At 38.8% G+C, this 27,398-nt stretch overlaps 1 protein-coding gene across 5 annotated transcripts in view; it reads right to left on the bottom strand.

Moving 5' to 3' along the window:
- The window catches only part of RIC1 (RIC1 homolog, RAB6A GEF complex partner 1), a 152,096-nt gene that overhangs the window by 16,520 nt on the left and 108,178 nt on the right, over positions 1–27,398 (bottom strand). For all 5 annotated transcript variants that reach the window (XM_039230797.1, XM_039230798.1, XM_039230800.1 and 2 more), the window contains 10 exons: positions 23,035–23,123; positions 16,329–16,473; positions 15,654–15,702; positions 13,447–13,599; positions 11,602–11,805; positions 6,658–6,696; positions 6,208–6,318; positions 5,322–5,411; positions 4,126–4,286; positions 3,446–3,584 (listed from right to left, as the gene is read on the bottom strand). In XM_039230797.1, the coding sequence (XP_039086728.1) occupies positions 3,446–3,584; positions 4,126–4,286; positions 5,322–5,411; positions 6,208–6,318; positions 6,658–6,696; positions 11,602–11,805; positions 13,447–13,599; positions 15,654–15,702; positions 16,329–16,473; positions 23,035–23,123 (1,180 nt within the window). The remainder of the gene's footprint in view (positions 1–3,445; positions 3,585–4,125; positions 4,287–5,321; positions 5,412–6,207; positions 6,319–6,657; positions 6,697–11,601; positions 11,806–13,446; positions 13,600–15,653; positions 15,703–16,328; positions 16,474–23,034; positions 23,124–27,398) is intronic.

The raw sequence follows: 27,398 nt of genomic DNA, 5'->3' as shown, positions 1-27,398 counted from the left end.
TTTGTATCCCCAAAATGCTAAATTTGAAAGAAGCAAACATACCATCCCTTACCCTAAGAACTCCCTGAGAGACCATTCTTCTTAGGAGCTTCAGAGACCAGGGGGCCCTCTCATAACGGAGGCCATCTCCCTGGTTTTAAACAGTTTTCACTGTTGGGGTTTCTTTAATCTTTAATACTGAATCCAGACTTGCCTTGCTGTGGCAATCTTGGTCTTCCCTCTGTGCAAAATGTAATCAGTCTATTTCCTACTGCATTTCAACTTCTTCATCTGCTCTTTACCTTATTAGAACTTTTTTATTTTTTTAATTCCAATTAATATGCAGTGTTACATTAGTTTCAGGTGTACAATATAGCCATTCAACACTTCCATCCATCGCCGGGTGCTCATCTCAAGTGCACTCCTTAATCCCTATCATGATTTCACCCACCCCCCACCCACCTCGCCTCTGGTGACATCGGGTTTGTTCTCTACAGTTAAGAGTCTGTTTCTTGGTTTCTTTTTCCTTGGCTCATTTGTTTTGTTTCTTAAATTCTACATACAGTGAAATCAAATGATATTTGTCTTTCCTTGACTTACTTCACTTAGCACTGTACTCTCTAGATCCACCCACGTTATTGCCAATGGTAAGATTTCATTTATGGCTGAGTAATATTCTACAGTATATACCACATCTTCTTTATCATTCATATGTCAATGAATACTTCCATAGTTTGGCTACTGTCAATAATGCTGCAGTAAATATAAGGGTACATGCATCCCCCTGAATTACGGTTTTTGTATTTTTAACTTTCTAAGGAAACTCCATACTGTCTTTAATAGTGGCTGCACCAGTTTGCATTCCCAACAGCAGCACATGAAAGTTCCTTTTTCTCCACATCTTTGCCAATACACGTTGTTTCTTGTGTTTTATTTTAGCCCTTCTGACAGGTAGGAGGTGACAGCTCACTGTGGATTTGTAGTTTCCTGATGATGAATGAAGTTGAGCATCTTCTCATGTGTCTGCTGGAAAAGGCCCTCTTAAAATGGGGTTCCCAGTATTATTGGTGCCAGTGACTGCCTACTATAATCTGGGATATACAAGGAGTCCCTTTATTTTCCTTAATATGAAAACTTCAAATGTGATAAAAAGTATAGAGAACAGTACAATGAACCCCTAGATTCCCCATCACCCCAATTTATAGTTATTCAAGATGTGCCACATTTGCTCCATCGATCCTTTTTTTCATTTACTATGCCAAAGTATTTTAAAAGATTTCATGCTGTTTTACCCGTATGCTATGCACTCTAAAGTACTTGGGATATTTGCCTATATAATCATAATGCCAGTACATTTAATAAAATCTACAGGTGATCCTTAATGTCACCTCTGACTGCATATCGAATATCTTTAATTGCTTTAATAGTGTCTTTTTTAAAAAATTTTTTTAATGTTTATTTTTGAGAGAGCAAGTGAGTGAGCAAGTGTGCTCGAGCAAGCGTGGAGGGGCAGGGAGAGGAGACACAGAATCCAAATTAGGCTCCAGGCTCTGAGCTGTCAGCACAGAGCCCAACATGGGGCTCGAACCCACAAACCCCAAGATCATGACCTGAGCTGAAGCTGGACGCTTAACTGACTGAGCCACCCAGGCGCCCCAATAGTGTCTTTTTATAGCCAGTTGGAATCAGGATACAAATGCACTTAAGGACTGCGTTTTGATTGTTATGGCTCTAAAGCTTTTTAAAAAATTTTTAAAATTTATTTCTGAGAGAGAGAGAGAAAGACAGACAGACAGCGTGAACAGGGGAGGGTCAGAGAGAGGGGGAAACACAGAATCCGAAACAGGCTCCAGGCTCTGAGCTGTCAGCACAGAGCCTGATGTGGGGCTGGAACCCACGAACCGTGAGATCATGACCTGAACCAAAGTTGGATGCTTAACCAACTGGGCCACCCAGGTACTCCTAGAAAATGGAACTTAACTCTAGAAGCTTATTCAGGTTCAGTGTTTCCAGCAGAATTCTTCATGTGAACTAATGCTGCATCACCCTGGGGAAGCACACCACAGCTGGTTCTCCCACTTACAGGCATGCTAATGTGGATTAGTAAGGCCACCTCATCTCCTCACTGTGAAGTCCCCCACTGACCATTCACCTGATCACTGTCTAAATCAGTTATTTCCTCAGGGCTGCAAAATGGTGACTGTGTAATTCTTATCTTCCTTCCACATGTTTTAGCTACAATTCTTCTGTAAAACAGAACTTTTCCTTACACTTATGACTCTCTGGCTATCATGAAATATAGTTTGCCGAGGAAATGGCATCTAGATATTAAAGGAGATGAACAACTTTTGTTGTTCTTAATAGGAAATAAAAGACAGACTGGGAAGACAGAGATGACAAATATATCTACACAGAGTTCTCCTTTGAAAATGGGTTCCACATTGATATGAAGTGTGGAAGCCATTCATATATCTGAAGGAAACTTGGGGGCACCTGGGTGGCTCAGTCAGTTAAGTGTCCGACTTTGGTTCAGGTCATGATCTCACAGTTTGTGAGTTTGAGCCCCGCATCAGGCTCTGTGCTGACAGCTCGGAGCCTGGAGCTGCTTCAGATTCTGTCTCCCAAATTCTCTGCGCCACCCCCACCCCACTATCTCTCTCTCTCTCTCTCAAAAGTAAATAAACGTTAAAAAAATTTTTTTAGAAAGAAGGAACCTTGGAATAGGAAGTTAAAAAATGTGGGTTTAACCACAAACTAAGGCATTATCGTTTCTCTTAAAGTTGACTAACCATGGAGTGTTTGTATCTTATATTCATTCCACTTCTTTCCGCCTTCTTTCTCACTGGCAAGTTGGGTCACTGGCGCCCTTCACCCAGGTCGTCACAAGGGCCTCCCAGCTTCTCCCCATATGTCCAGTTTTGTCCCACTCTGGTTCCTTTTCCTTCTTACGGTTAGACTAAACATTACAAAGCTGAGATTTAGTAATATCCAGCTTAAAATACTGTACAGACTTACTGACAAAGCCAGACTTTAAGACAAAGTCCAGTCACTGTGAAGTTCTTCCAATTCCCTGTGTCATCTTCTCTCCTACGTGTGGGCCTCTGCGCTGCTGTTCCCACTGACCTAAAATTCCCACTCTTAGATAACTACCACTCAGCCTTTGGGTTTCAGTTTAAATGGTACAGAAATCTCTGTCTAGACTATTCCATGTTTCTGTAATGCACTCCTAGCATGACCTACATACTCCTTTCTGGTATGTACATCACAATTACAATTAATTATGTCCATAATTATTTCTTCATTGTCTGAACAAAAACCAAGTTTGTTTAGTTTGCCACTGGAACCCAGTATCTTCATTTTAGACGCTTAATATTTACTTGCTAGACAAATAAACAGTTCCTGGTATCAACCTGAAATGCTACAGATTGAGACAAAACTCTTGAAAGCTCTGATATGGGAATGGTACCTGCTGTGGCATTTTCAGGGTGATCCCATTCTCTGTGCTCACTGATGTCAGAGTGACAGACACTACCAGGAAAGGGTGAGGAATGTAGCGTGACATGGAGACTTCCTGAAGAACCTGAACACCAGCAGTAGTGTTGGGACTGCAGAAAAAGAGAGAGATATGCCTCAACATTAATGCTAACAAGGTTTTTGTTTCCTTTCTTCTCCATTATGAACAGTATCAGATTTCATGCATATGGAGGACCCACATGCCTTCTTGGGGTTCCCTCCTCCCCAAGCACCCTCCAGCAGAACACTGGTGATGTGGACATATACAAAGGCCTTAAGCCAGTGTTAAATTTCCCCAAGTGTCTAGAACTTTGAGAGCTGGTAACCACTTGTTTTCGAAGCTGTGAAAAAAAGCCTTGTATCTAAATTTCCCCATCCCAAACTAGATTTTTTTTTCAAACAAATCCAGTAAGATTAGCTGAAGAAGTTAGTGCAGGCTTTTTTATTTATTCACTTAGGTAGCTAAAAAAATAACTACATGAACATCACGAAGTGTAACATTTCTTACTTTTTTGACTTCTAAAACAAATGAAACTAAATGCAAAATTAGAGTAACTTTTAAGAAAATAAAAACCACAGAGGAAACATAATACATAGAAGCAAAAAGTGACTTGTCACATGCTATATACTTACCCCTCAGATTTTCTTTCAATACTGTAAAGGCATATTGAACAGTCTGCTCTAAATACTATTACCATGTCCCGGAAGACACTAAGCAGCAACGTTTCTGCTTGTGCTTTGGTGATGTGAGCAAAGGCATTGTCCAGATTTGATGTTCGCAAATAAACTCTAAGCTGAAGAACACAAAAATAAAAAACTGTAAAAACAAGACACCTACACCACGGATGACTAAATATCTTAGACATCTGCTTTTTATCTACTGACTTCTTTTCAAGTAAGAGAAATTTAAAGACTAATCTGAGCATTAATAATCTTTATATTTTAACAGGGTAGGCTCCTTTACAAATCAAAAGATGAAGTCATTAAAACTGGGGAAGTATGAGGCAGTTCATTTTCTTTTTAAGCCTTTTTATTTTGAGAGACAGAAAAAAAGCACATGAGCATGTGTATGAGCTGGGGAGGCAGAGGGGGCTGGGAGAGAGAGAATCCCAAGCAGGCTCTGCATTGCGGTGCTGAGCCCAACATGGAGGCTCAAACTCACAAATCATGAGATTGTGACCTGAGCTGAAACCAGGAGTCAGATGCTCAACTGACTGAGCCACAGGTGCCCCAGTGAGGTTCTCCTTTCAAAGACCTGAATATCTAGACCTGATAGAAGTAGACCAGCAGTTTTTAAAAATATGAACACACAAATCAATAAATTATAGCCATCCTTATAAACTTCCCTGCTTTGAACGATTTTTTTTATAAATTCACAGAGAATGTCTAACAGCTAAAAATCCTTAGAAAAAGTTATCTTAGAAGTCTGAATTATCCCTTTAAAAAAATTTAAAAAATAATTTCTGAGAGTATGTGCATGTGTGCAAGTGAGGGAGGAGTGGGGGGGGGGCGGTTACAGAGGATCTGAAGCAGGCTCTGTACTGACTCCAGAGAGCCCAATGTGAGGCTAAAACTCACAATCTGTGAGATCATGACCTGAGCCGAAGTCAGATGCTCAATGGACTGAGTCACCCAGGTGCCCCCTTTAAAAACTGTGTTTAAAGTAGTAACCTTAGATGAAAGTCTCATTACCTAAAAATGCCAAATTATTGATTTAAAAATAAAATGATTTGTTCATTTCCCAAAAATTATTTTTATATTAAACCAAATAATGCTTAATTATCTTTAAAATATAAAAATCTATATTTCTGAAAGAAACAAAACCTTACCTCTTCTTGGTGGTCACTTATGTTGTAACATGCCAGGACAATAAAATCATTCCACCAGGCTAAGCCGCCAGTTACAATCATATTTTGCTCCTTAAAAGATAATTTAAAAAAACTATTTACCTTTATATAGGCTGCCAGAAGTTACAATAAGTAACACACTTATAAAATATTCCTAAGCAGACAGTGAAAGCTGAAATTATTTCTGTTCTATTCTCTATCCCCCCAATTAAGTAGTACTCTGTGGCCTTTAATAATAACGATTCATATTCTATTCTGAATATACAAACATTTCTGTAAATAAATGGATCCATGCAGATCATTATTCCCCTGAATATTCAAAAGACTTTGGTTTAAATTCTGGCTTTATCACTTATGACCTGCTTGACTCTGAATCCTAGTTTCTCCTTTATAAAATGGTGAGTACCATTAGGGCCCTCACCGAGTTACGAAGATCAGTTAGGTGACAAGTGGGAAAGCCCCTTAAAAATGTACCGCAGGCACCTACTTAACAGTAACTTCCTCATCTTCTCCTAGCTGATTCGTGCAAAATCCAACTGCATGTTTCTATGCTACCCAAATCTTTACATCACACACTGACAAGCAGGAAACAATCTCAAATTTTGTGGAAATTTATTCTGATCGTACCTGGTGATCCCAACATGGAATGGAAGAGTAAATCTTCAAGTTAAAAACCAACCATCTCAATACAACTCCTTTACCACATATCAAGTATTTTATTAGAACTCACTTTTACAGGTAATCCAACATCATTTTTTTATTAACTAAATTTTTAAATTTGATTTGATTTTTTATTAACTAAATAGTGGCTTACTTTATAGTTCTCTTATAGTCTGAGAAGTAAATTTTTAATTTCAAAAAGACTAACCTGGGTAATGTTTCCAAAAAGTTTCCATTTTTTGGTGAGTAAAGAGTAATGTGCAAAACCAAACTTGCCAACCACAGCAATATTCTGTCCAAGCTTATCAATAGCTGAAAACTAACATAAAAAAATAAAATTAAGAACGCTTCTTTGCAAACCTACATACCATATTAAGTATAAAGAGCTTAGCATTATTGTGTTAGGCAAACAGACTACTAATAAATGTTTACTAACTGAATTAAGTGTAAAATGCTAAATATAAAAATCTGAATATTTACACACAAGTCATATTTGACCAAATTATAAATGTTAATATGCTAACAATGAACAAGGGATCAAATATTAAAATGTTATTTTTATCAATGCACCCAACTAAAAGGCTCAATTCCCAGAATGCTTCTTGCAGCAAATGCTATGCAATAAAAGTTAACACCAACAAAATAACAAACAACTCACCCGTATAGGCCAATTGCTCTCTAGATAGGTGTTGGAAATCTACAGAAAATAATACATCAGTTTGGTAAGGCTTACAACATATATTTAAACTCAAAGTAATTAGCGTCACAATAGGAAATTCATTTTCCTATACAATGTTCAGTGTTCCCAAATAACAGGTATTACTAGCAGAGTACTTGGAATTTAACAAGCCAATATTACCAGCCAATATTTCACATCTCTTGCCTTAACCATTTCATTAGAGTTTCTAGAAATGATGCTTTCCTACCCTACAATGCTTTTTCTCTATGCACTTTTTATCTTACACATTGAACACACAATAAATGCTGACTGACCAAAAAAAAGACTTTTAGAGAACCAGTCATGAGGACAACCAAGGACTGTGGAGGTGAACAGTCTTGAGTTTGCGGACTGGCACCATTCCAAGACAACCTTTCCTGATAAAATTAGAGCCTCAGTAAGAGTTCAGTTTGCTTTTTAATGGAGCTATTTTTTATTATTTCTGGATTTTCTGACTAAAATAGCAAAATACTGCTTAGAAAACTTAAACAATATAAAAATGTACAAAGTACAGAATGAAATTCTGCTCTTCACTGCTCTAGGGCTAACCACCGGTTAGTTTGTATTTTATCTCAAAACAAACATCCATACACACGTGAGGAGTACATACAGGCTACTATTTTACTAGGGTATGTAACCTATTCATCTATAAGAACTCTTAGTTACAGGTATTAACTCGGTTTTTTTTTTCTCAAGTTATTAACTCTTAATCTGCAATACTGGTACTAAATATTCCTTCCCATGTTGTTGTCTTACATCTCTGTGCAAGGTGTCTTTGTATTACTCTAACAAGAATTTTACACTTAAAAGATTCTTCTGTAGGGTATCAATGTAGATTAAGTAAATTCGAGCCTTAGTGAGACTGATCTCTCTACAAGCCAACTGATTAAGCACTTTTCACGAGCATGTGGTGAGTGTGGGGTGAAACTTAACAAAAAGAATGAACAAGGGAAGATCCTTCTGTTCCTAGAATAAAAGAATCTCAATTTATTCAAATTCATCTTCATTGTACTCAAAGGAAAATCATTATAAATTTTTTAAAAAGGAAACCAAATTTAAAAGCCAGTAAGATTTTTTGTGTAATGTGAAAAACAAAAATCTAGTAAAAACAGCAAGCTGAAACCATCTGTGTTAACTTTGATAAACTTTATCCACAAAACTATTTGTTAGACTTCATTTATTAACTAGTAAGTTAACCTAAAATCCAAATAAATGAATAGCTTTTGGTATGTTAGGAAGTTCTCAATCCAGTGCTGGTCTGTGGAAGCCTACCTTGCAGAATTAAAGATAACACTGTCATGATATATGCTTGAAAACAGCTTAAAATGTATCTTAACAGACACACTGCATCATTTGAGTCAGTCAGTAAAGCGCCCTATGACGGATGACATCCGTGCAGAAGCACGGTAATCTGAGGTAGTAATCATCAGGTGCTGAGAGAAGAGTTCAAAGTAATTTTGTGGGAGGCTGTAAGTGAATTCTGTTTGGGGATGAAAAAATCCAAGTCACTTGAAGAAGGATGTGCGTGGAGAACAACGAGCTAGCTGCCCAGAACACTTTGAGAACCTCACTACCCCTGAACCGTTTGTGTCTCCCAAGTATTTATCAACCTGGGTGGGGAGAGCATGAGGTGCAATGTCCCTGCCAAAGGAGATTCCAACTCGAAGGCTTCTAACGTAGGAACCAAGGTTAAGTATCGTACGATCCACACTCTGATGAGTATCTCTGTGTGAAAAAAACTCACTCTTTTAACCTCTAAAAACGCCTGAGGTGCCACAAACCGCATAGGTTTATTTTCAAAGCCCAAAGTGTAAGTTTAAAATGAGGCTTTATTTCTGATGCAGTTGTGTGTCCGAAGAAACTATGAAAGGAGAACAAAACTTTCATTTTCGCCAGTGGGTCACATTTATTGATCTATGTGTCCCCTGAACTTTGAGCTCTGCCCCCAATACTCAAACAGGAAATGGCAGTAAGGGAAAAGGAAGCCGATGAGTCATGAAGAGTTTGGGGCAGGACTGCAGACTCAGGGCACAACGGTCAGCCACATGACTGGGACAATAAATGCTGAGGGACAGAATCTCCATTCTTAACATCTTAGGATTTTTCCCCAGTCTCCCAAAAAACCTAAATCTACCTTTTCCCTCCCTGAAAGTCATTTTGCTAAAACCTGTCTCCTGCCTCCCCTGCTTCTGTCCGTAGCCGGGGAGACTGGGAGCACCACCCCCCTAGCAGGTGTGCTCCGTGCCCGTTACCACACCTGGTGCACCTGATCCACATTCAAGGAAGGAGAGCAAATCATCTATAAATGAAATAGCCTTTAAAATCCTCTGTTGACATCCCTAGTATATTTTGTGAAGATTATTTTTTTCCAAATAGTTAGCCAGGCTAACTATAAAACCATCATTTCAGAACAGAGGATGATAACGACTCATGCACCCTTCAGAAATAAATGTTTGTATCACACAACGTACTGGGTGTGAAAATGAATGGCAGTCCAAGAAGGAGTGTACCCTAAAAGCACAAGGGTGGTGCTGTCGTTTTAATTTCATGCTATTTGTGCTTCATTCATCAACAAACAACTTTCAAAATTTTAAAAATCCTGTAGCTAGGAAAACTAAATTTAAAAAAAACACATAAGAAAAACACCATCTCTACCAGTAGCTACTAACCAGACTACTGAGAAGTATATACGTGTGTTAAGTTAAAGGGAAAAACATATTTAACACCGAATCTTCTGACCAGGAAACCAACAAGTGTAAGGTAGAAGGCGTAAATAAACAAACAATCCAGTCGTCTAGGTGAGGAACAGACAGAGAAGCAGAATTACTTGGGGCTCATTTGATGACCTCTAAGATGTATATGAAGAATAGGAAGTATAAATCATGTAAACAACATCACTTTGAGGGAGGATGTGGGCACGTATTCCAGAGAAGAGCATATGCTGAAGGGGGAGTTAAGGAGGCACCCATGTTTCTTCAGGGAATCAGCACTAATGGCTGAAAAGCCCGAGAGGTAAAGCATGACATTACAGGAACACTAAGCCGCCACACCAAAACTCCCCCACATGCTGCACGAACTCATGTGGCTCGAGTGCCAGCCAACAAAGTCCAGGGCAAATCATAACAATACATGGCCAAACAGGCACAGTCTAGGTCTTAGCTCAAGGTCAACAAACAGTATATGTCATTCAACATTTAATGCCTAGAGGTTTGAAAACAGGTTAGATTATTACTTTAATTTTATATTATGGTAAGTTTAAGTCTGACACTACTCTGCTGTGTGACCTTGGGCAAGTCACCTAACTTCTCTGAGCCTCGGTTTCCTCACGTATAAAATCTAGTTGGACTACACGATTTCTAAGGTCCTTCCAGCTCTAAAAATTCTATGAGTCTATTATAACGTAATTGTCTTTGGAACTAGAACTCTGATGTTATTTTTATTAGTTTTAAGTAAAAAAAAAGAACAAAACTAGGTAAAGCTAGAATTAAGTTCATCCTTCTAAGTATTTTAGATATCTAAAGAACAAAAGGACAAAAGAATCTTCCTAGTACCTGCTTTGTCTAAAGTGGTAAAATCAGTGTATTATGCTACTAATATAGTATATCTTGTAGATGGCGAAGAATCAGAGAATCACTGAATTTTTGAGCTGGAAGGAAATTCAAGTTTTGTTATTGCCTGACGGATTTTTGAGTTCCAGACCTACCTTCTTTGATCCTCTGCTCTACTTGGCTCTCTGGCAACACAGACCTGGCTAGGCAGAACTGGCATTGATGCTAGGTCAATGTAGAATGAATAGTTCAAAGTATGGGGAAATGAAAATAGCAGAGAAATGGCTATAGGAGAGAAGGGAGCAGTGGAAAATTTTAGTAAAGGAAGTAGCTGATGCAGTTTTATTTTATAATTGTTACTAATTATAAAATGGTATGCACACTGTTTGATTTTATGAATTTATTAATGTTAAATTAAACACATTCTCTTTTAGTGTGTTCCACAGGCTAGTGCAGGAGACACTCCTTCAACGCGCTCTACAGTGACCACTCTTCCGTCTCTCGTTGTCTCCACTCAGAATCCACTGAAAACCGCATGGGAACTAAACAAGCTAGGAGAGTAGAAGTACAGAATGGAGAAGGAAGGCAAAGAACTGTGGAAATAGCACCTGAAGCTAATCCAGGAGGAGGCGCTGATGTACTGAAGACACTTTGGTATTAGAAGGGGGAAAGAAAACACTCAGGATTTAGTAAATTGGAGTCTCTTGAAAGAAACTTTCCTACACAATCTTCTCAGTTTTATTTGGTGTCAAGATTCAGAATTAATTTCCATGTTAAATCCCAATTTATCAAAATTATTCAAAGAAACTGCTCTTTTAAAAGTTATACCAGAATGAGTAATTTGGAACAAGATTTATGTAGTAATACTATTATTAAGAATAAGGTTCTAGAGTGTAAACGTAAGTCAGCAACCTGGGTCCAAAGTCAGGCAGTTGACCTCAACATGTACTCATTAGGACTACTGGGTCCTGCACAGGGTCCTAACAGACACCGTCCCTTCCCAGGAAATCACTACACTTTTGCCTATGCAAATCTGCAGAGCTAAATTTATACCAAAAAATAAAATAAAAAGGCTGACAGTTGTATAAAGTTTTGCTCATTCCGAGGGCAAAGCACACATCTGCGGTCTGGGGAAGTGTTTGCTGCATGGTGGGGACCATGCTACATCAGTGGCAAGAAAGGAAGAAGACAAGACAGAAAAGCAGAAGAGAGATGTGACAGTCAAAAAGGTTAAAAAGCTTCTCTGTCTTCTAAAAGAACAGAAGAAATATTTAAAACTCTGCTCCAGGTGCTACCTAAGAACTAAGTCAACAGTCAACAGTCACTGAAGCCTTACCTGCACCACATGCCAATGCCGATGTCCAAGCAAAGTGCTTAAGCCCTGAGCCTCTAAACCGCTGTCTGCAAAGGGGCTCTTGGCTCCAGCAGCCTTATGCCCAGGGTGTGCCCGGGAACCCCTGGCATGCTGGGTTTGTGAGGCCTCTCCACAGTTCAAGTATAATCGATCCTCCCCCTGAAGCAGCACTTGCTCCTGGTTACTCTGGATAAGGGAGAAGGGAAGCAGAGGGCAAAGGAGGAAAGCAAAAACAACTCAGTATCAGGTAAAGGAAAACACATTCTAGGAAACATGCCATGTTTCTCAGCGTGGATTTTACTCACTGATGACACAACCACGTAATGATCTCATGCACTGTCACATTCAGAGGGCACAGGCAACAGCTTCATGATCACTTCCCAGTGTAAACAAAATTTGTGTTACAGTCTGTTTTATCATACAGACCCCAGAATGTGACCTGGTTTACAACTGCCACACAGCAGTGTCCTTTATTACTGCTCCAAAGTGGCAATGCTAGGCCGGATTTTCCACCTGAAAACCGAATATAACTACTCATTATCTACAAACCAGTTTCACATAAAATATCTCATGAATGGCGGCAAGAAAATGTATCTGGTCAAACAGACGGTTTGTGTGTATGCATTCACCACGCGCCCATATGGCAAGAAGGAGCAGCTTACGAATGGGGATAACGGGGTGCTGAAGGGTCATGTAAACCATGGTGGGTGGGGGGTGAAGAGTCCAAGTCTGTGGTCCTGGTTCAGAACAATTAATTCAATAATCACTCGGGTAAATGCGTGGTTAGTGCCAAAGACTGTGCCGAGTTCTGACAATATTTAGACAAATAAGGTAATTTCTACTCTTGGTGATTACGCCCTGGTTCTCCACTAGAAGGAAGGATTCTCAAATGTCGGCAATATTACTCACGGACTGCTCCGACAGACGGAACAGCACGGCAGCCCCTCAGCTTTCTACGGCAGTCAGACTGATAAAATTTTCCCTTAAATTATAATTTGGGATGTGAGAAGGAAGAAAGAATTATTCTTGTTTTTCTGGGGATCTTTATTCTTCAACTACAGTAATGAAATCTCAGATCCAGGCTACGGTCCTATTTTTTCTCAATGAACTGTAATTGTAAATTTCGTTTAGAAACTGGTTGTACCAAATGTTTAAAAATCCACTAGTGGCAGATATCAAGGAATGCACTTTTAGTATGTAACATATACTATTATTTATACATTAACAATACAGAATATGTCATTTCAGATTGATAAAACATGAGGAGTTCCTATTATAATTTGGGGTGGTGTTTCCCAAAGCAGGTTTCTAGGCATATTTTCTTCAAAGTGTTCCTAAAAAATTCATAGTTAAATAAGCCTGGGAAACATTCATTTTCTTATACCAACTCCAGGATTTTCATGATGCACATTAGCATACTGAAGACCCTGGAATCCTACAATAAAGAAATCTCTATAGCTATAACTTTTTTATTTCACTTACATGACGAGAGAACTTTTCCTTATCCTAACTGCTATTGCTGTTTCTTATAAGTAGTGCCTTCTGGAGCACACGTTGGGAAATTCTATTCAAATAAAGACTAAATGAAATTATTAAAGTAAATCAGCAAACACTGCTTTCCCTCAAATTGCTTGTGATCCTATTTTTAAAAAACCAAAATACAAAAGCTGCTCAGAAGTAAAATTTCTATGTAAGTTATTAAAAAGAAACCTAACAATCACAAAACATATATACAAAGAAGATGATACCCGAATTTTAGGAGAGGAATCTTGATCGTCTACTTTGAAAGCCACTAAAAATCAACAGTTTTAACAGAAAAAAACTTACCATACAAGGGTTTACAGTGAGTACACTCTTGATAAACTGAAACAGCAGAATGCCAGGCTGTTTAACTACACTCTTGGAGTCGGACTCAATTTCAGTATTCTGAGCACCAAAACCGCTGATTACCCAGAGGTGATAGCCTTCTGCACCCCAGCTCTTGAAGAGAAGAAGGGGGAAGAAAAATCAAGGCAATAAAAAGTTTCTTATTATCCTTTCCTAGCTTCAAATACTCACATGCTGAAATAACCAACAACAGCATTACTAACGACTTCTGACGGCTGGAGAAACTGTGAGAAACAACAGACAGGACTCCTACTCACACCTGCTACATCTCCGCTGCTTCCAGGGGAAACCACCACTGCCACACTCTGCCCAGGAGACTGAAACACTGCATGCCGATCTGAGCTCACATCCTGAGATGCGCCTACTGCTCCTTAGAGCTTCTCCAATCATTTAACTGCCTCTCAAGTACAAAAAAGTCCCTTGTGGAGGCAGATCCATGTGACCTAGCTGACACTTGACAAAGAAGCACTCAAAACAGATGCGCCTTGTCCAGAGCAAGGAACACTGGCTAGGAAGCTATAGGACTAAGGTTCCTGTTCCAGTCTCGAGGCCGTTCTGCTCTATCACCTGGGCCAAAATACTTGGTTTTCTCAGGGTCTAAGTTTCTTCCTCTATAAAAGGAGAAGGTTCAAATAAACTCAGTCAATTTCAATATTCTGTAACTAGATTCCAAGACAGTTTTTTAGTTTTTTGTTTTTGTTTTGGAGCTGAGTGATTCCCAATCTACATGGTCAAGAAAATAGTATGGGGAATATAAGTTGTTGCTAAAATTCAGAAGCTTAATAGAAATTTTCCTTTCCCACAATAAGAGTTGAACAACTAACTAAAATGCTTAGATTCCTAGAGTGTGGTTAAAATATCAACTTAGTGAGGCTAAACACTGGCTGGTGCATGCCATTCAGAAGCACTGAGGGGCAGTCACAGAAATCATTTGTTCAAAACCTTATTTTAAAATATGGAGTGGAGAGAGATAGCAAATAGGGTCTTTGATGGTAAAAGACTGGGAACCACTATTCAAGGCAATCATGGTGGTTTTAATTTTTCAAGAAGCCCGAAATCAAAAATGCCTTTCTCGGGGCGCCTGGGTGGCTCAGTTGGTTGAGCATCCGACTTCGGCTCAGGTCACAATCTCAGTTCATGGGTTCGAGCCCCGCATCGGGCTCTGTGCTGACAGCTAGCTTGGAGCCTGGAGCCTGCTTCAGATTCTGTGTCTTCCCTTTCTCTCTGACCCTCCCTTGCTCATGCGCTCTCTCTCTCTCTCTCAAAAAAAAATTTAAAAAAAAAAAAAAAAAAAACTGCCTTCCTCCATGGAGGAAGAAAGGTAGTGAATAAGCCTCATAGCCACTAATTTCACAAAGACGGTACCCAGGAGGGCTACATTAGAAAACGTTTTTATGTAAAGACAGAAGTTACACTTCACTGCTTTCTATGGAAACTCTTGAAAATATGTAGTACAGGGGCACCTGGGTGGCTTAGTCGGTTAAGCGTCCGACTTTCGCTTAGGTCATGATCTCGCGGTTCGTGGGTTCGAGCCCCGCGTCAGGCTCTGTGCTGACTGCCAGCTCGGAGCCTGGAGCCTGTTTCGGAGTCTGTGTCTCCCCCTCTCTCTCTGACCCTCCCCTGCTCACGCTGTCTCTCTCTCTCTCTCCTAGAAATAAATAAAAAAAAAAAAAAAAGAAAATATGTAGTACATAAAAATACTGTTACAACACGGACTTTAATGCTCCTGACAGACATCTATGGCAAGTTTTAAAAATATGTTCAAATAATGTCCAGGTCCTCCAGGAAAAACACCCAAAGAGCATTTCACTTCATGTTAGAAGAGAAGAGGCCATGAGAAGTGGGTATTAGTGAGTCACATAAGGAATGGAGGCTGTGCAAAGACAAAGGTCTGATGTGAATATCACTACATTCACAAGGATGACAGGGGGCGCTTGCTAGACATAGGTAAGCAAAACCAAAACAAATATTGAAAATCGGGCAGCCTGATTTTAAAAAGTACTGTTATCAAACCAGGAACTATACAACAAGAGTCTGCTGAGATTAAAACAGCTTTGTAATTTTATGAAGCCAAGAGGAGGGGAAAAAAAGGAAGAAGAAAAATCCAAGTTTTCCACTCTACACCAATAGTTACAGAAAGTACTCACCATAGAGTTGATCTTAAGGGGATCTTTTTTGGTTCCATCAGACCTGTAACTGAAACAGAATAGAAGCTCAAAAAGAGTTTTCTAATTATATAAGATATTTGGCTTTAAATTTTTAAAAAACTCAAAATGATTTTTTCCCTTTAAAACAGAAATACGTAATAATGCATGAAATATTAGCGTGCTGGTTAATACATCAAGGTATATCACCAAGACACAATCTTTCAGGTCCTGAATACCTTCTTCACAGGCTCAGGCAGCTTGTGGGTGTATTCATTTTGTCAGGACTATGTTGTGGGCAGAGATAACCCACTGGGTTAACCTACGTCAACCCAACAAGATAATGGGATTTTCCACATCCTGCTAGTTACTGATGTCCATGGCTTACTGCTCTTAGTGGATCCTAAACTACCGAAGGCAAAGCCAGAATGCATTTAACCTGGAACCTAACATGCTATCACATACACAACAGACAAATGCTCTTTTACTGAACCAACAATGAGTTTTAAAGGGATGGATACTTAGACAATCAGTACATTCTGACAAATTAATTCTGAACATTATAAACTGTTTTGGGGTTAAGAGTCCAATAAGGCAGAAAGGTAGCTCTGTGACACACAGTTTCTGTGTATGTGTATCTTCTGCAGTTACTTTATCTAAAACTTGTCTTTAACTCACGCAAAATCTCCTCCGAGTGTACAAATCAGTTGGGCTCCAAACACACTCCATAAAGACAGACCTCCATTTTCCCAGGTCACTATTACAACACTATTGTCAGGAGACCATCTGACCAACTTAACAGCTCCTGTTTTGTTCCAAATATCTGTTAAGAAATTGTGAAAGTTAAATATGAACAATTCCTTCAGAAATAGTATTTTTTCAAGTTGAAACGAACAGAAAGACATGTCTGCCTCAAATAATGAGATGAATCCTACTCATTTAAGGTCACTCGAAATGATTAAGGCCAGTAGCCTTGACCTATTCCAACCAGAACAAACTTAGCCACCACTAACTTTAAAAGAAATGGGGATGATCTGGGGCCACTGTTAGCTTGAATAACTACAACTGTGTAGTTTTAAAAGTCTCTGGCTTTGGGTAATTCAGTTCCTGTAAAATGGGGACAGTATCTCCCCTGAATGATTCAAAACTGAATGTTAAAGTACTTTGCAAAGTATAAGGTGTTTTAAAATGTAAAATAATGTTGTACCACTATCTTCATGCTCCATTGGAGTACTAGAGGGATCCAAGTTAAAATAAACTGAAGTTTAATTTTGTATTAGGATTAGGTTGGTAAACTCCAGCTTGAGTACTGCAAGTGTTGATATCCTTTTTTAACTAATAATTGTTCTTTCAATCCAATATATATTTTCATTGTGTAGTAAAGTCCAAGTTTCCTTACTGTAGTCAAATGAAACATCCTAGTATTTCCCATCAGCAATCCCAAACCAGCTATAGTATTGCTTTAAAATTAAAATTCTTTTCATTTACAGCATTAACACAATTTTTTTTTTCTAACAAAATACATTAGGTCTGCTACAAGGTGGGGGCGGGGGGGGTGCATATAGATTTTAGCCTATAGAGAATAGGCTTGGTTAATAGAGAGAACTCCCTTCTGCCTGTGTTTGAATCCTTACATTAGCAATCCCCAGCATAATGAATAATGGTATTACTTGTGCAGATGAAAAATAAATGGGAATATACATAAGAAACATTTAATTAGTATACTTTACAACACCTGTCCAGGGGAGAAATTTAAAACCAAACCAAGAAGAATCCGACTGAAGTTTACAAAATGAAAGCAATTCCATGTGCAAGAGAAAAAAAGTGGGTACTTATAATCATAAAAGGGTCTTAACGTTGACTGAAATGGACAGGAGATGAAGAGAATTCCTACTACCCTACATAAAATATATACACACATGCACATGATATGCATACCTTTTTCCCAAGCATTATACACATATTAATTATACAAGTATTAAAATCTCATTGCAGAGACCTATAATAACATATTAATGGTGGTTTACATAATCCTCAGGTGGCAGAATTACAGGAAATTTACCTAGCTGGTAACCTATAATGAACAGAAATTATGACAATCTGCATATTGAGAAAAATATTAAGAAAGTAATCCAGAGACGTTGTTACAGAGTTAAAATTCCAAAAAAGAGTGAGTCAGCTGCAGAAGCCAAAAGAAAAGGGAAACCCTAATGAGAGCCTGGTTAGTACCTGGGGTGAGGGGAAAGGGTGGGGAGCAGGGAGGGGAGAAAGGGTGAAAATACAGAGAGGGAGGGGATGAGACTCAGCCATGGTGAAAGGGCTGGGGTTCCATCCTATACAAAGAAGGGGTCTGAGGCCAGCCCAAGTCTGGGAGTCAGAAGGGAAGCTGCTGCATCACAAATGGATCCCTGAAGCGCTACAGCTGTGAAACTCGCCAATGGAGCCAGAAGGAAACAAGGAAGCTGGTCTGTGCTCAAGATGCAGGAGGGTCCAGTCTCCCAAAGTCTTAATTAAGCAGGTTTATAGCCTAAGGTTATTTAATTCAAGCCCGTAGGTAACCAATGGGAGAGACTGTATTCCAAACACCTAAGAGAACAATCGAAGAACTCAACACAGTGCTGTCCTACGGAAGCAGGCAGGAGCACTTCCCGTAATGATAGAAATGTTCATATTTGCTTGGTCTAATGTGTAGCCCCTCACTACAGGGGGCTCTGGAACATTCTAATGTGACCATGCAACTGAAGAAATAGGTTTTATTTTTTCTTATTGAAATATTTTTAAATTTTTATTTTTTACAAATTAAAAAAAAAATTTTTTTTTGAGAGAGAGAGAACACAAGAGGGGGAAGTCCAGAGAGAGAGAGAGAGAGAGAAAGAGAAAGAGAGAGGGAGGGAGGGAGGATCCGCAGCAGGCTCTGCGCTGACAGTAGTGAGCGTGATCAGGGGCTGGAACTCACCAACTCCAATGTCATGACCTGAGCCCAAGTTGGACACTCAACCAACTGAGCCAACCAGGCACCCCAAATTTTAATTTAAAAAACAGCCACATGTGGCTAGAAGCTACCGGGCAGGACAACTTAAGCATGGATAAAAAAAAAATAAATAAAGAGATAAAGGGGCCAGAAACCACAATCAAAATACCTATCACTCTGCTCTTGCAGGTTGTAAATCTGTCTTTAGAGAAAAATACATGCAAGCCTTTAAAGGCTATTTAATAGCATAAAAATTTAAAAAGAAAATTTCTATTTCTGACAGTATAGCATATTAGACACCTTTAAATGATGCTCCACACTGAAACAACTAGAAAATTAAATTGGATAAACACCTCAAAACAACTGAAAATACTGGGAAGTGAGTAGATCAGCGCTTTTGCTCTGAATTTTTCTGCCAATCCCTAAAAACCCTGACTTCTACTTCTGATGACTCACAGCATATGGGGACAGGAGATAAAGCTCAGAGCCTGGCCTAGGCAAGGCATCTAAGAGAAGATATCCACGTAATAGGTGGGGCCACAGGTGGCGACATTCCCGGGACAAGGAAGAAGAGACCACCATGTGGAAGGTAAAGCAATAGCAAAGGACACTTTTCATGTTTGTCCATGAATGGAAAATAAAGATTCTTCCTCTGAGAGCCTGTAACCACAAGTCAGGCCTATGATGTATATGTGTGCAACCTGCACGGATCAAGAAAAATTTCAAACAGGGAATATAATGCTAAGGGTTCCAGACTGACGTAGCACTCCCTGGTGACCTGCCATACACATACAAATCCTCTCTGGAAGGACTCAAATTCAACTTGGGTCACAAAGCATTCAAACAATTAAGTTGGAAGGAAATTAACCAGCTATCAAAAATCCTAAAATATATAAACAAATAAGAGCCCAAAGAACTAATGCAGTAGTAACAAACTGAGAAAGGTTTCAGACACTGAGATTAACAAAGAACACAAAAACTATTTTTTAATACCTACAGAAATAAAAGAACATTGAAACTAGGAGCAGGATGCATACAGATTAGAAAAGCGCTAAGTAAACCCTCTGGACATAAAAAATATAATACTTAAAATGGACACATTAAGTAGACTATTAAGCATAAATGAAAAGAGATTAGTGTACTCAAAGATAGGTATGGAAAAATCTTCTAGAATACAATCCAGAGTAACAAAAAAAAAAAATGAAAAATGTGAAAAGGCAGGTTAAGAAACATGTAAAAAAAAAAAAAAGTACAATGTAAGTCTGATTAGATTTCCAGAAAAAGAGATTAAAGAAGAGGCAATATTTAGAGAGATAATGGGTAAGTACTTTCCAGGACAGCTGAATCTGAGGAATGATTCAGCATGCCTGACTCTTCAGCAAGATTAAAAAAAAAAAAAAAGATAAAAAATTAGAAAATTCTTCACCTTCCCAATCACAATGAAACCACCCAAAAGACAAAGAAAATATCTTAAATGTACCTACAGGGAAAAAAGCCAATCTCCTGAAAAGGAAATACAACTGGACCAGAGACTTCCTAATATCAACAGTGAAACCAAATGGTACTTGAACTTCAATGTACACAGATACAGTAATTGTCAATCCAAAACTGTATTAACAAATTAAACCATAATTAAATTACAAAAGCAAAGTATATTTTCAAACCCCCCCCAAAAAAATTGGGTTTATCATCACAAAAGAATTCACTAAAGGAAATTCCAAAAAATGTACTGCAGACAGAAATGGTCTCAAATTGAACGTATGAGGTCTTATAAGAAATGATGGGCAAAAATATTGGTATACATGTGGGTAACACTAAGTCAACATTAACAGTTACATATCCTAATGTTTCCTGAGATTTTGACATCAGATACCTTAGCTTCCTCCTTGAAGCTTAGCAGATTTTTATTAGATTAGATTTAGATGGGTGCCTCAATTTTTTTGGACATTTTTTTCTGACCCAAACTTCAGAGAAGTGTGTACAGTTATGTAACGATTATTCTTTTAAAAAAAAATTTTTTTTGATGTTTTATTTATTTCTGAGAGAGAGAGAGAGAGGCAGCGTGAGCAGAGGAGGGTCAGAGAGAGAGGGAGACACAGAATCCGAAGCAGGCTCCAGGCTCCGAGCTGTCAGCACAGAGCCTGACGCGGGACTCGAACCCACAAACCGTGAGATCAGCCCCTGAGCAGAAGTCGGACGCTTAACCTGCTGAGCCACACAGGTGACCCTGTAACAATTATTCTTAACATGGGAGCATATGTAAATGTGGGAGAGGAATAGAACACAGGTTGGAAAAAGGCTCCCAATTAGTAATGGGAGTACAATATCAAATCATGAGACATGCAGTCATGAGATTCTACTGCCTGTTAAATACAATCCTGCAAAGGATACTGGCTTAAAAGCATATTGGTTCATTCATCACATTTGTAAACTATGTGCGTCTCAATAAATTGAACTAGCTTGGTGTAAAAAGACAGATATGCCCTACACTTCTAGGCTGAGCTTAGTGGAAAAAAGACCTTTATGCTAATAAGTTCAATAAAGCATTATCAATGACAAGATGTGATATGTGAAATGTATCGGGACACAGGAGGGAATGTATTCTATCTAGTTCATAGAGAGACTTCACTTGAGCTGTATCCTGAAAGACCAATATATTCCCTCCATGAGAAATATGGGACATTTCCGGTAAAGAGAACAATACGAGACAAAGGCTGACTCTCCAGAACCTGGGACTCTGGTAAAGTGCAAGACTGCAGTTCCTAGCCTGTGGGCGGGGCATCCCAGAACACCACAGAAAACCCACAGGGTTATAGGAGATCATCTTCAAGAGAAAATACAGTGACATACACAGGATCTGTTGTACACAACTATCAGATCCAGGTAGTTCACAAGCTGCAACATTAGACTGTGCTACACTTAGTCTGACGATGTTACATCTTTGTGAAGATGGCTTTTCAGGAGTTGCTGCAGAAAAAGTATGTGAAAATCAATGTGGAACAGGAAATATGGGTGGGGGTACGCGATCTCATTCCAAGGTTTGAGAAACTGTACAGTGTCCAATAGGCACAGACATCCTATTAGTAAAAATTAGTGGTTTTTAAAATTTGATTTATTTTTGAGAGCAAGCAAGAGAGCAAGAGAGCACATGCGCGCCTAAGTGGGGGAGGTACATAGAGAGGGAGAGAGAGAATCCCAAGCATGCTCCATGTTGTCAGTGCAGAGCCCAACATGGGTTTGATTTCATGAACCATAAGATCAAGACCCAGGCCAAAATCAAGAGTCAGATGTTTTAATGGAATGAGCCACCCAGGCACCCCAAAAATAGTGTTGAAGAATAAAAATAAAGTATTAGTTTTCTTTCCATTTTATGTCTATTATTTTTTGAAAATGCTACTAGACCTAATTACTTTAGACCTAATTACTTTATAAACAGAACTTTTGGTATTTCTTTTAACAAAGAGGTACTGTGGTAGAATTATGGAGATATTAAGGACAGGGTGAACCAAAAAAATAATGCCAGAAATATCTGGCAGAAGACCTTACATGCCACAGATGTGGTAGATACTGAGGAGGAGTTAACCAAACATCTGTTTCCATATTCAAGTTCTCCCATGCCCACTTCTGCCATATAGGCTTGGAAAATCCCAAGGTAGCTAATGTGACATAATTACAGCCAATGAGATGTAAGGGGAAGATAGCTGGAGCAGGTAGGAGGAGAAAATGGTTCTGAGAAAGCTCTCGCTTTCCTGATCAAAAAACAAATACGCCGTTTCCTCCTTTCTCCTGGACTCAAACGCAGTAGTAATGCCTGGAGCTCGGAAGCTGCCTGCGACCATGGAGGAAAGGCCAGATGAAGGCCAGCAGCAGCTCACCTTTGGACTTCTTGCTGTTAGAGAAAATAAATCTTATTTAAGCCACAGTATGTTAAGTTTTCTGTTAGTTTCGGTCAAAAGTATTTCCAATGACAAAGACTTTAGAGTTAATCCTACACGTTCTACTCCAGATTCACTAAGGGGTTCAGAAAGAGACTCTTATTTACTTGCAGTATATCTACCATTTAGAACACGGTCTGGCCTACAGGGGGTATTCAATCAGTATCTGCTGAATGAATGCATTGATTTGGAAGGCTTAAAACAACTAAGGCAATAAAGTTAGGTAAGAACTAGCGCAAAGTCCAGAGAAGGATTATACAGGGTAAAACTAAGTGAGGACACCGAGGACTAAATGAAAAAATAAAAGAAGTATCCTTAGGAGCCTCCCTAACTACATGGAAATCTCTGGGCCACAGACAAACTGTTATATGGTTTAACAGTATCTGAACTATAGCATGCATCATTTAAATTCACAATTGCTACACATACCATTATGTGTACATTAAAAATTAAAAGAAGGAAAATAAAAAGGACTCACCAGGATATTGTTTCGCTGTTAGCTCTAGTTTATGGGACAGCAGCATAGCTCCAGTGGTGTTATCTATTGTATAAACCTGTACAGAACCACTGTGAAAAATAAACAAGCCTTTAATAAAAAAAGATAAATACAAATACAGAAAGCATTACTATGGAATGATTATGTTCTGCTGCAAAGAGTGTAAACTAGACCAAAACCATTTTGTAAATAATTTGCAATCTCATAAATCAGAACAAATGGGTATTTTTAATCCAGTAAAATGTTCCCTCTAAACATAGCTCAAAAATATCCTTGTCCATGTTATCAAGGGGCATGCCCAATGTTCATTACACTATTACGTATAAAGGCAAAGAAATGGAAACAGTCTGAATGTCCAGCAAGAGAAAAGAAGCATGAACTGGAGTACACTCATACAGCAGTCCAGCATACAGCACTGACAATGAACGAACTTTGGTCATGCGCGTTAAAATAGATAGCTAATACATACATATGTAGTATACTTCCATTCCTATACAGTCAAAAACATTCAAAGCATAGTACATACATCTGTGGTAAAAATGCAACAAAGAGCTAATGGACACACACATTCTGGTAGAGAAGGAGGGATATTAAAGAAAAGGGTGAAAACGGGGGGCTGATTGGTCAGAAATGTGCTACTTCTCATGCTGACAGCAATTTATACAGATTTTATTATTTTTACATGCTTTATTATTTTATCTATACACATGATATTCTTTTATGTACATGGTATGTACAATGATTTCATGCATGAAATCTTTACAAGGATCAAACTTATGAAGGGCCAGAAACCAAAACCAAAACTTTGTATCTTCTAATCTACACATCAAGACTGACCTACAACCATCATAAAACAGTAAGATTTTTGCTTATGGAACTATGTTCAGATCAAAAATTTAACACAAATGTTGATTTTAAAACACTGTTAAATCTAAGGCTGCTTTTGCACGAATCAGGATGACACAGGTTCATGGGTGCCAGAGTGTTCTGGCACTTATGTGTGCTCTTTTGCAGAAGAAGTCAGATGGTTTCCACAGCGGTTCTGATCCAAATGCAGCCAAGTCAACTCTTCTCAAGGATTAGGATTGGGACTAAACAGAGTCCCTGTAGTATCAGGCCACTTGGAGCTATCCCGCAGCTCACTGACGCTCTGTTTTTAACTCTCTGTTTCTGTTTCATTTTGGATCATTTCTCTTGCTGTGTTTTTTACATTTATTATTCTTTTCTTTCGCAATGTCTGATGTGGATCTTTTTTATATCTTCCATATTTAATACTCAAAAGAGACCCTCTCCAGTTCCCTGGAGTTCCCTCCTTGTGCCACTCTGTCACCTGTGCCTATCTGTCCTGAGTCTTGGCTGCTCTGGTCTCCCCAGAGTCTCACTTCCTCATAATTCAACTCAAGGAATCTGCCAGGATCTGTCTCCCTGGTCTCGGGCTGCAGCCTGGAAATACAAAGTAATTAAAGCTGAGGCATTTATAGAGTTTTCTTATTTGTTTCTCATCTTTCAGGCATCAGTGTCCTCTAGTGCTCAATGTCTCAAATTCATACTGCCTTTCTGTTTCATGTTTTTGTCCATTTTTCCCTCCATATGGGAGAGAAAATCTGATCTGTTATTTCATCTTAGTCAGAAGTCAAATGCTTATGAATAGGTATCTTTCCAGACTACCTGCCCAATTAGATACTTTGCTGAAGGACAGCATTAGGTAGCTAGCAGGTGTTTACTTATTTTTGCTCTGCATCTGAAACTGCCATGCGGTAACGTTGAGTTGCTGAGCTCTAACAAGTCTGTGAGGGAGAGTCCAAATATCTTTACTACAAGAAACTGGTGGTAAGTCAACACTTACAAAAGACTGACAATTAACCTTTTTATGTATTCTATAAGGCCTCTATTGTTTTTTTTATTTCCATTTCTCATTAAACCATTATAAGAGAGAGATTTTTTTCATGCGTAAGAAACTACTAACCTCAAAGCAAGAAAGATATCTCCATAATAAAGATATGGCTATTATCACAAGTGACCAAATTTAGTATCATTAATACAACCTAGAGACAACCTAATGTTACTGCTCCATGGTGCCAGAGTATGTACACATCACATACGACAATGTTTAACCAGCATCTAGTCAGACCTTTAAACATAAAGGTAAGAATTAGGTTGTAAGACTAATCCCCTGAAAACTGGCATCCTGAGACTCCGCTTCTTACCCAACTTAAAGGACACCAGCTATAGTTTAGTGTTCAGGGAAATTAATCCTGGTTAGGGCTGGAAGGTCAGAGCTAGAAGCCACTGATATGTCGCACAGCCATAATCACAGAACTTTCACTCCAACCCACGATCACACCAAAAATAAGGCTAGTACTCTCCCAACTGATGGGAAAATAAGATGACTGAAAAGCTAAAGGACAAGACTCCAGCTCCATGACCCTGGGGAGGGGATCCTCATGTGGATCCTAACACCTAGCCTCGGCTGACTCACTGGCGCTAGCCCTGACTATGGCCCATATCAAGGGCACACCCGCTGCTGCCCAGTCGGTGCTGATATGCCAGCTCCCTAATCATCTGACTGCACCGGCTTCAAAGTTCCAGGCATTACTGGTTTAAAGGAACTAACTAAATGCCATTATGAGGAAACAACGAGATACATTTAGAATACTGGACATTCTATAAACAACCAGCCTGGACTCTTAAAAAAGTTAATGTCATGAAAATAAGAAAAACAGGGGCGCCTGAGTGGCTCAGTTGGTTGAGCTTCCGACTTCAGCTCAGGTCATGATCTCGCAGTTTGTGGGTTCGAGCCCTGCATTGGGCTCTGTGCTGACAGCTCAAAGCCTGGAGCCTGCTTCAGATTCTGTGTCTCCTTCTCTCTCTGTCCCTTCCTTGCTCGCATTCTCTCTCTCAAAAATAAACATGAAAAAAAAATTTTTTAAATAAAAAGAAAAATAAGAACAACAGTGTATGGATTGTTACAGGCAAAAGGTAACTAAAGGGAAATAACTAAATGCTATTCCTTAATTTTGATGGACTCTGGTGAAAATAAGGAGCTACAGAAGAAATTCTGGTGACAAATGGGTCAATCTGAATATGAACTGAGTATCAGTTCTTATTTGGGATTTATCGTTAATTTAAATTATAAATTCTCATAATTTTCTCATAATAAAAATACTGAGTTTATGTAAGAAAATGTCCTCTCTTTTTTGGAAACCAAGAAACAATGTAAATGTCCATTAACAGCAAATCAGATAAATTATGATACATTCATACACTAGAACACTATAAATCAATCAAAACTGATTTCAGCCACTGGCAAATGGCATGGATGAATTTGACAATGCTGACTGGAAAGAAGCAAGACCCAACACATAGAATGTGATTCTATTCCTACCAAGTTCAAAATCAGGTAAAACTAAATTACCCTCTTTGGGAATGCATGCGTGGGCGGTAAGCTGTAAAGACTAAGGAAATGATCATCATGAAAGACAGAAAATTGGTTACGTGTAAGTATGCTGGAAGAGAGATGGGAACTGGGATTTAGGGAGTCACAGGGTGGGACTTGTGTCAGCTTGCAACACTAGTTCCTGACCCAGGGTGAAGAGATGGGTGTATTACAATTATTTGCAAAAGTGAGTATTTGGATTATGTACTTTCCTGTATGTTTCTATTTTACAATATGTAAATTCAAAAGGATATTATAAACCTTAAACCAATAAATTTGACAGTGATATGAAGGAAACCAATTCCTAGAAAAACAGAACTTGCCCAAATGACTGAGGAATAGGTAGAAAATCTAAACCTTCTTAAATCTAAACTGGATTGAATCAGTAACTCAAAAAACTCCACACAAGAAAAACTGTTGGCTCAGAGAGCCTCACTGACAAAGTCAGCCACAAATTCAAGGATAAAGAGAAAGAGGGAAACCAGTCCTCAACTTGTTTCATGACATAAACATAGCCTTGGTTAATCAGGAAAGCAGGAAAAAGAAAAATTATAGGCAAAATATGCTAATAAACAGATTTAAAACTTTTAAACAAAATGTGACCGAATCAAATCCATGAATATGAAAAAAAATTCACTTTTCCTTCTTATACTGAGCTAAATTTACTTTTATTTCTACATTTATCTCTTCAGTGAGAAGCAGTGTTAAGAACTCACCACTTTATGGATTACTGAGAGTATAAAGAAGGTGATGATTTATAACGCATATTATTTAAAAAAAATTTTTTTAATGTTTTTCTTTATTTTTGGGGGAGAGACACAGACTGAGCTGGGAAGGGGCAGAGAAAGAGGGAGACACAGAATCCAAAGCAGGCTCCAGATTCTGAGCTGTCAGCACAGAGCCTGACACA

Source organism: Hyaena hyaena, unplaced genomic scaffold (assembly GCF_003009895.1).
Source record: "Hyaena hyaena isolate Hyena2069 unplaced genomic scaffold, ASM300989v1 scaffold_51, whole genome shotgun sequence".
Lineage (NCBI taxonomy): Eukaryota > Metazoa > Chordata > Mammalia > Carnivora > Hyaenidae > Hyaena > Hyaena hyaena.
Note: the sequence above shows the minus strand (reverse complement) of the source record. Positions and strands in the feature narration are given on the sequence as shown.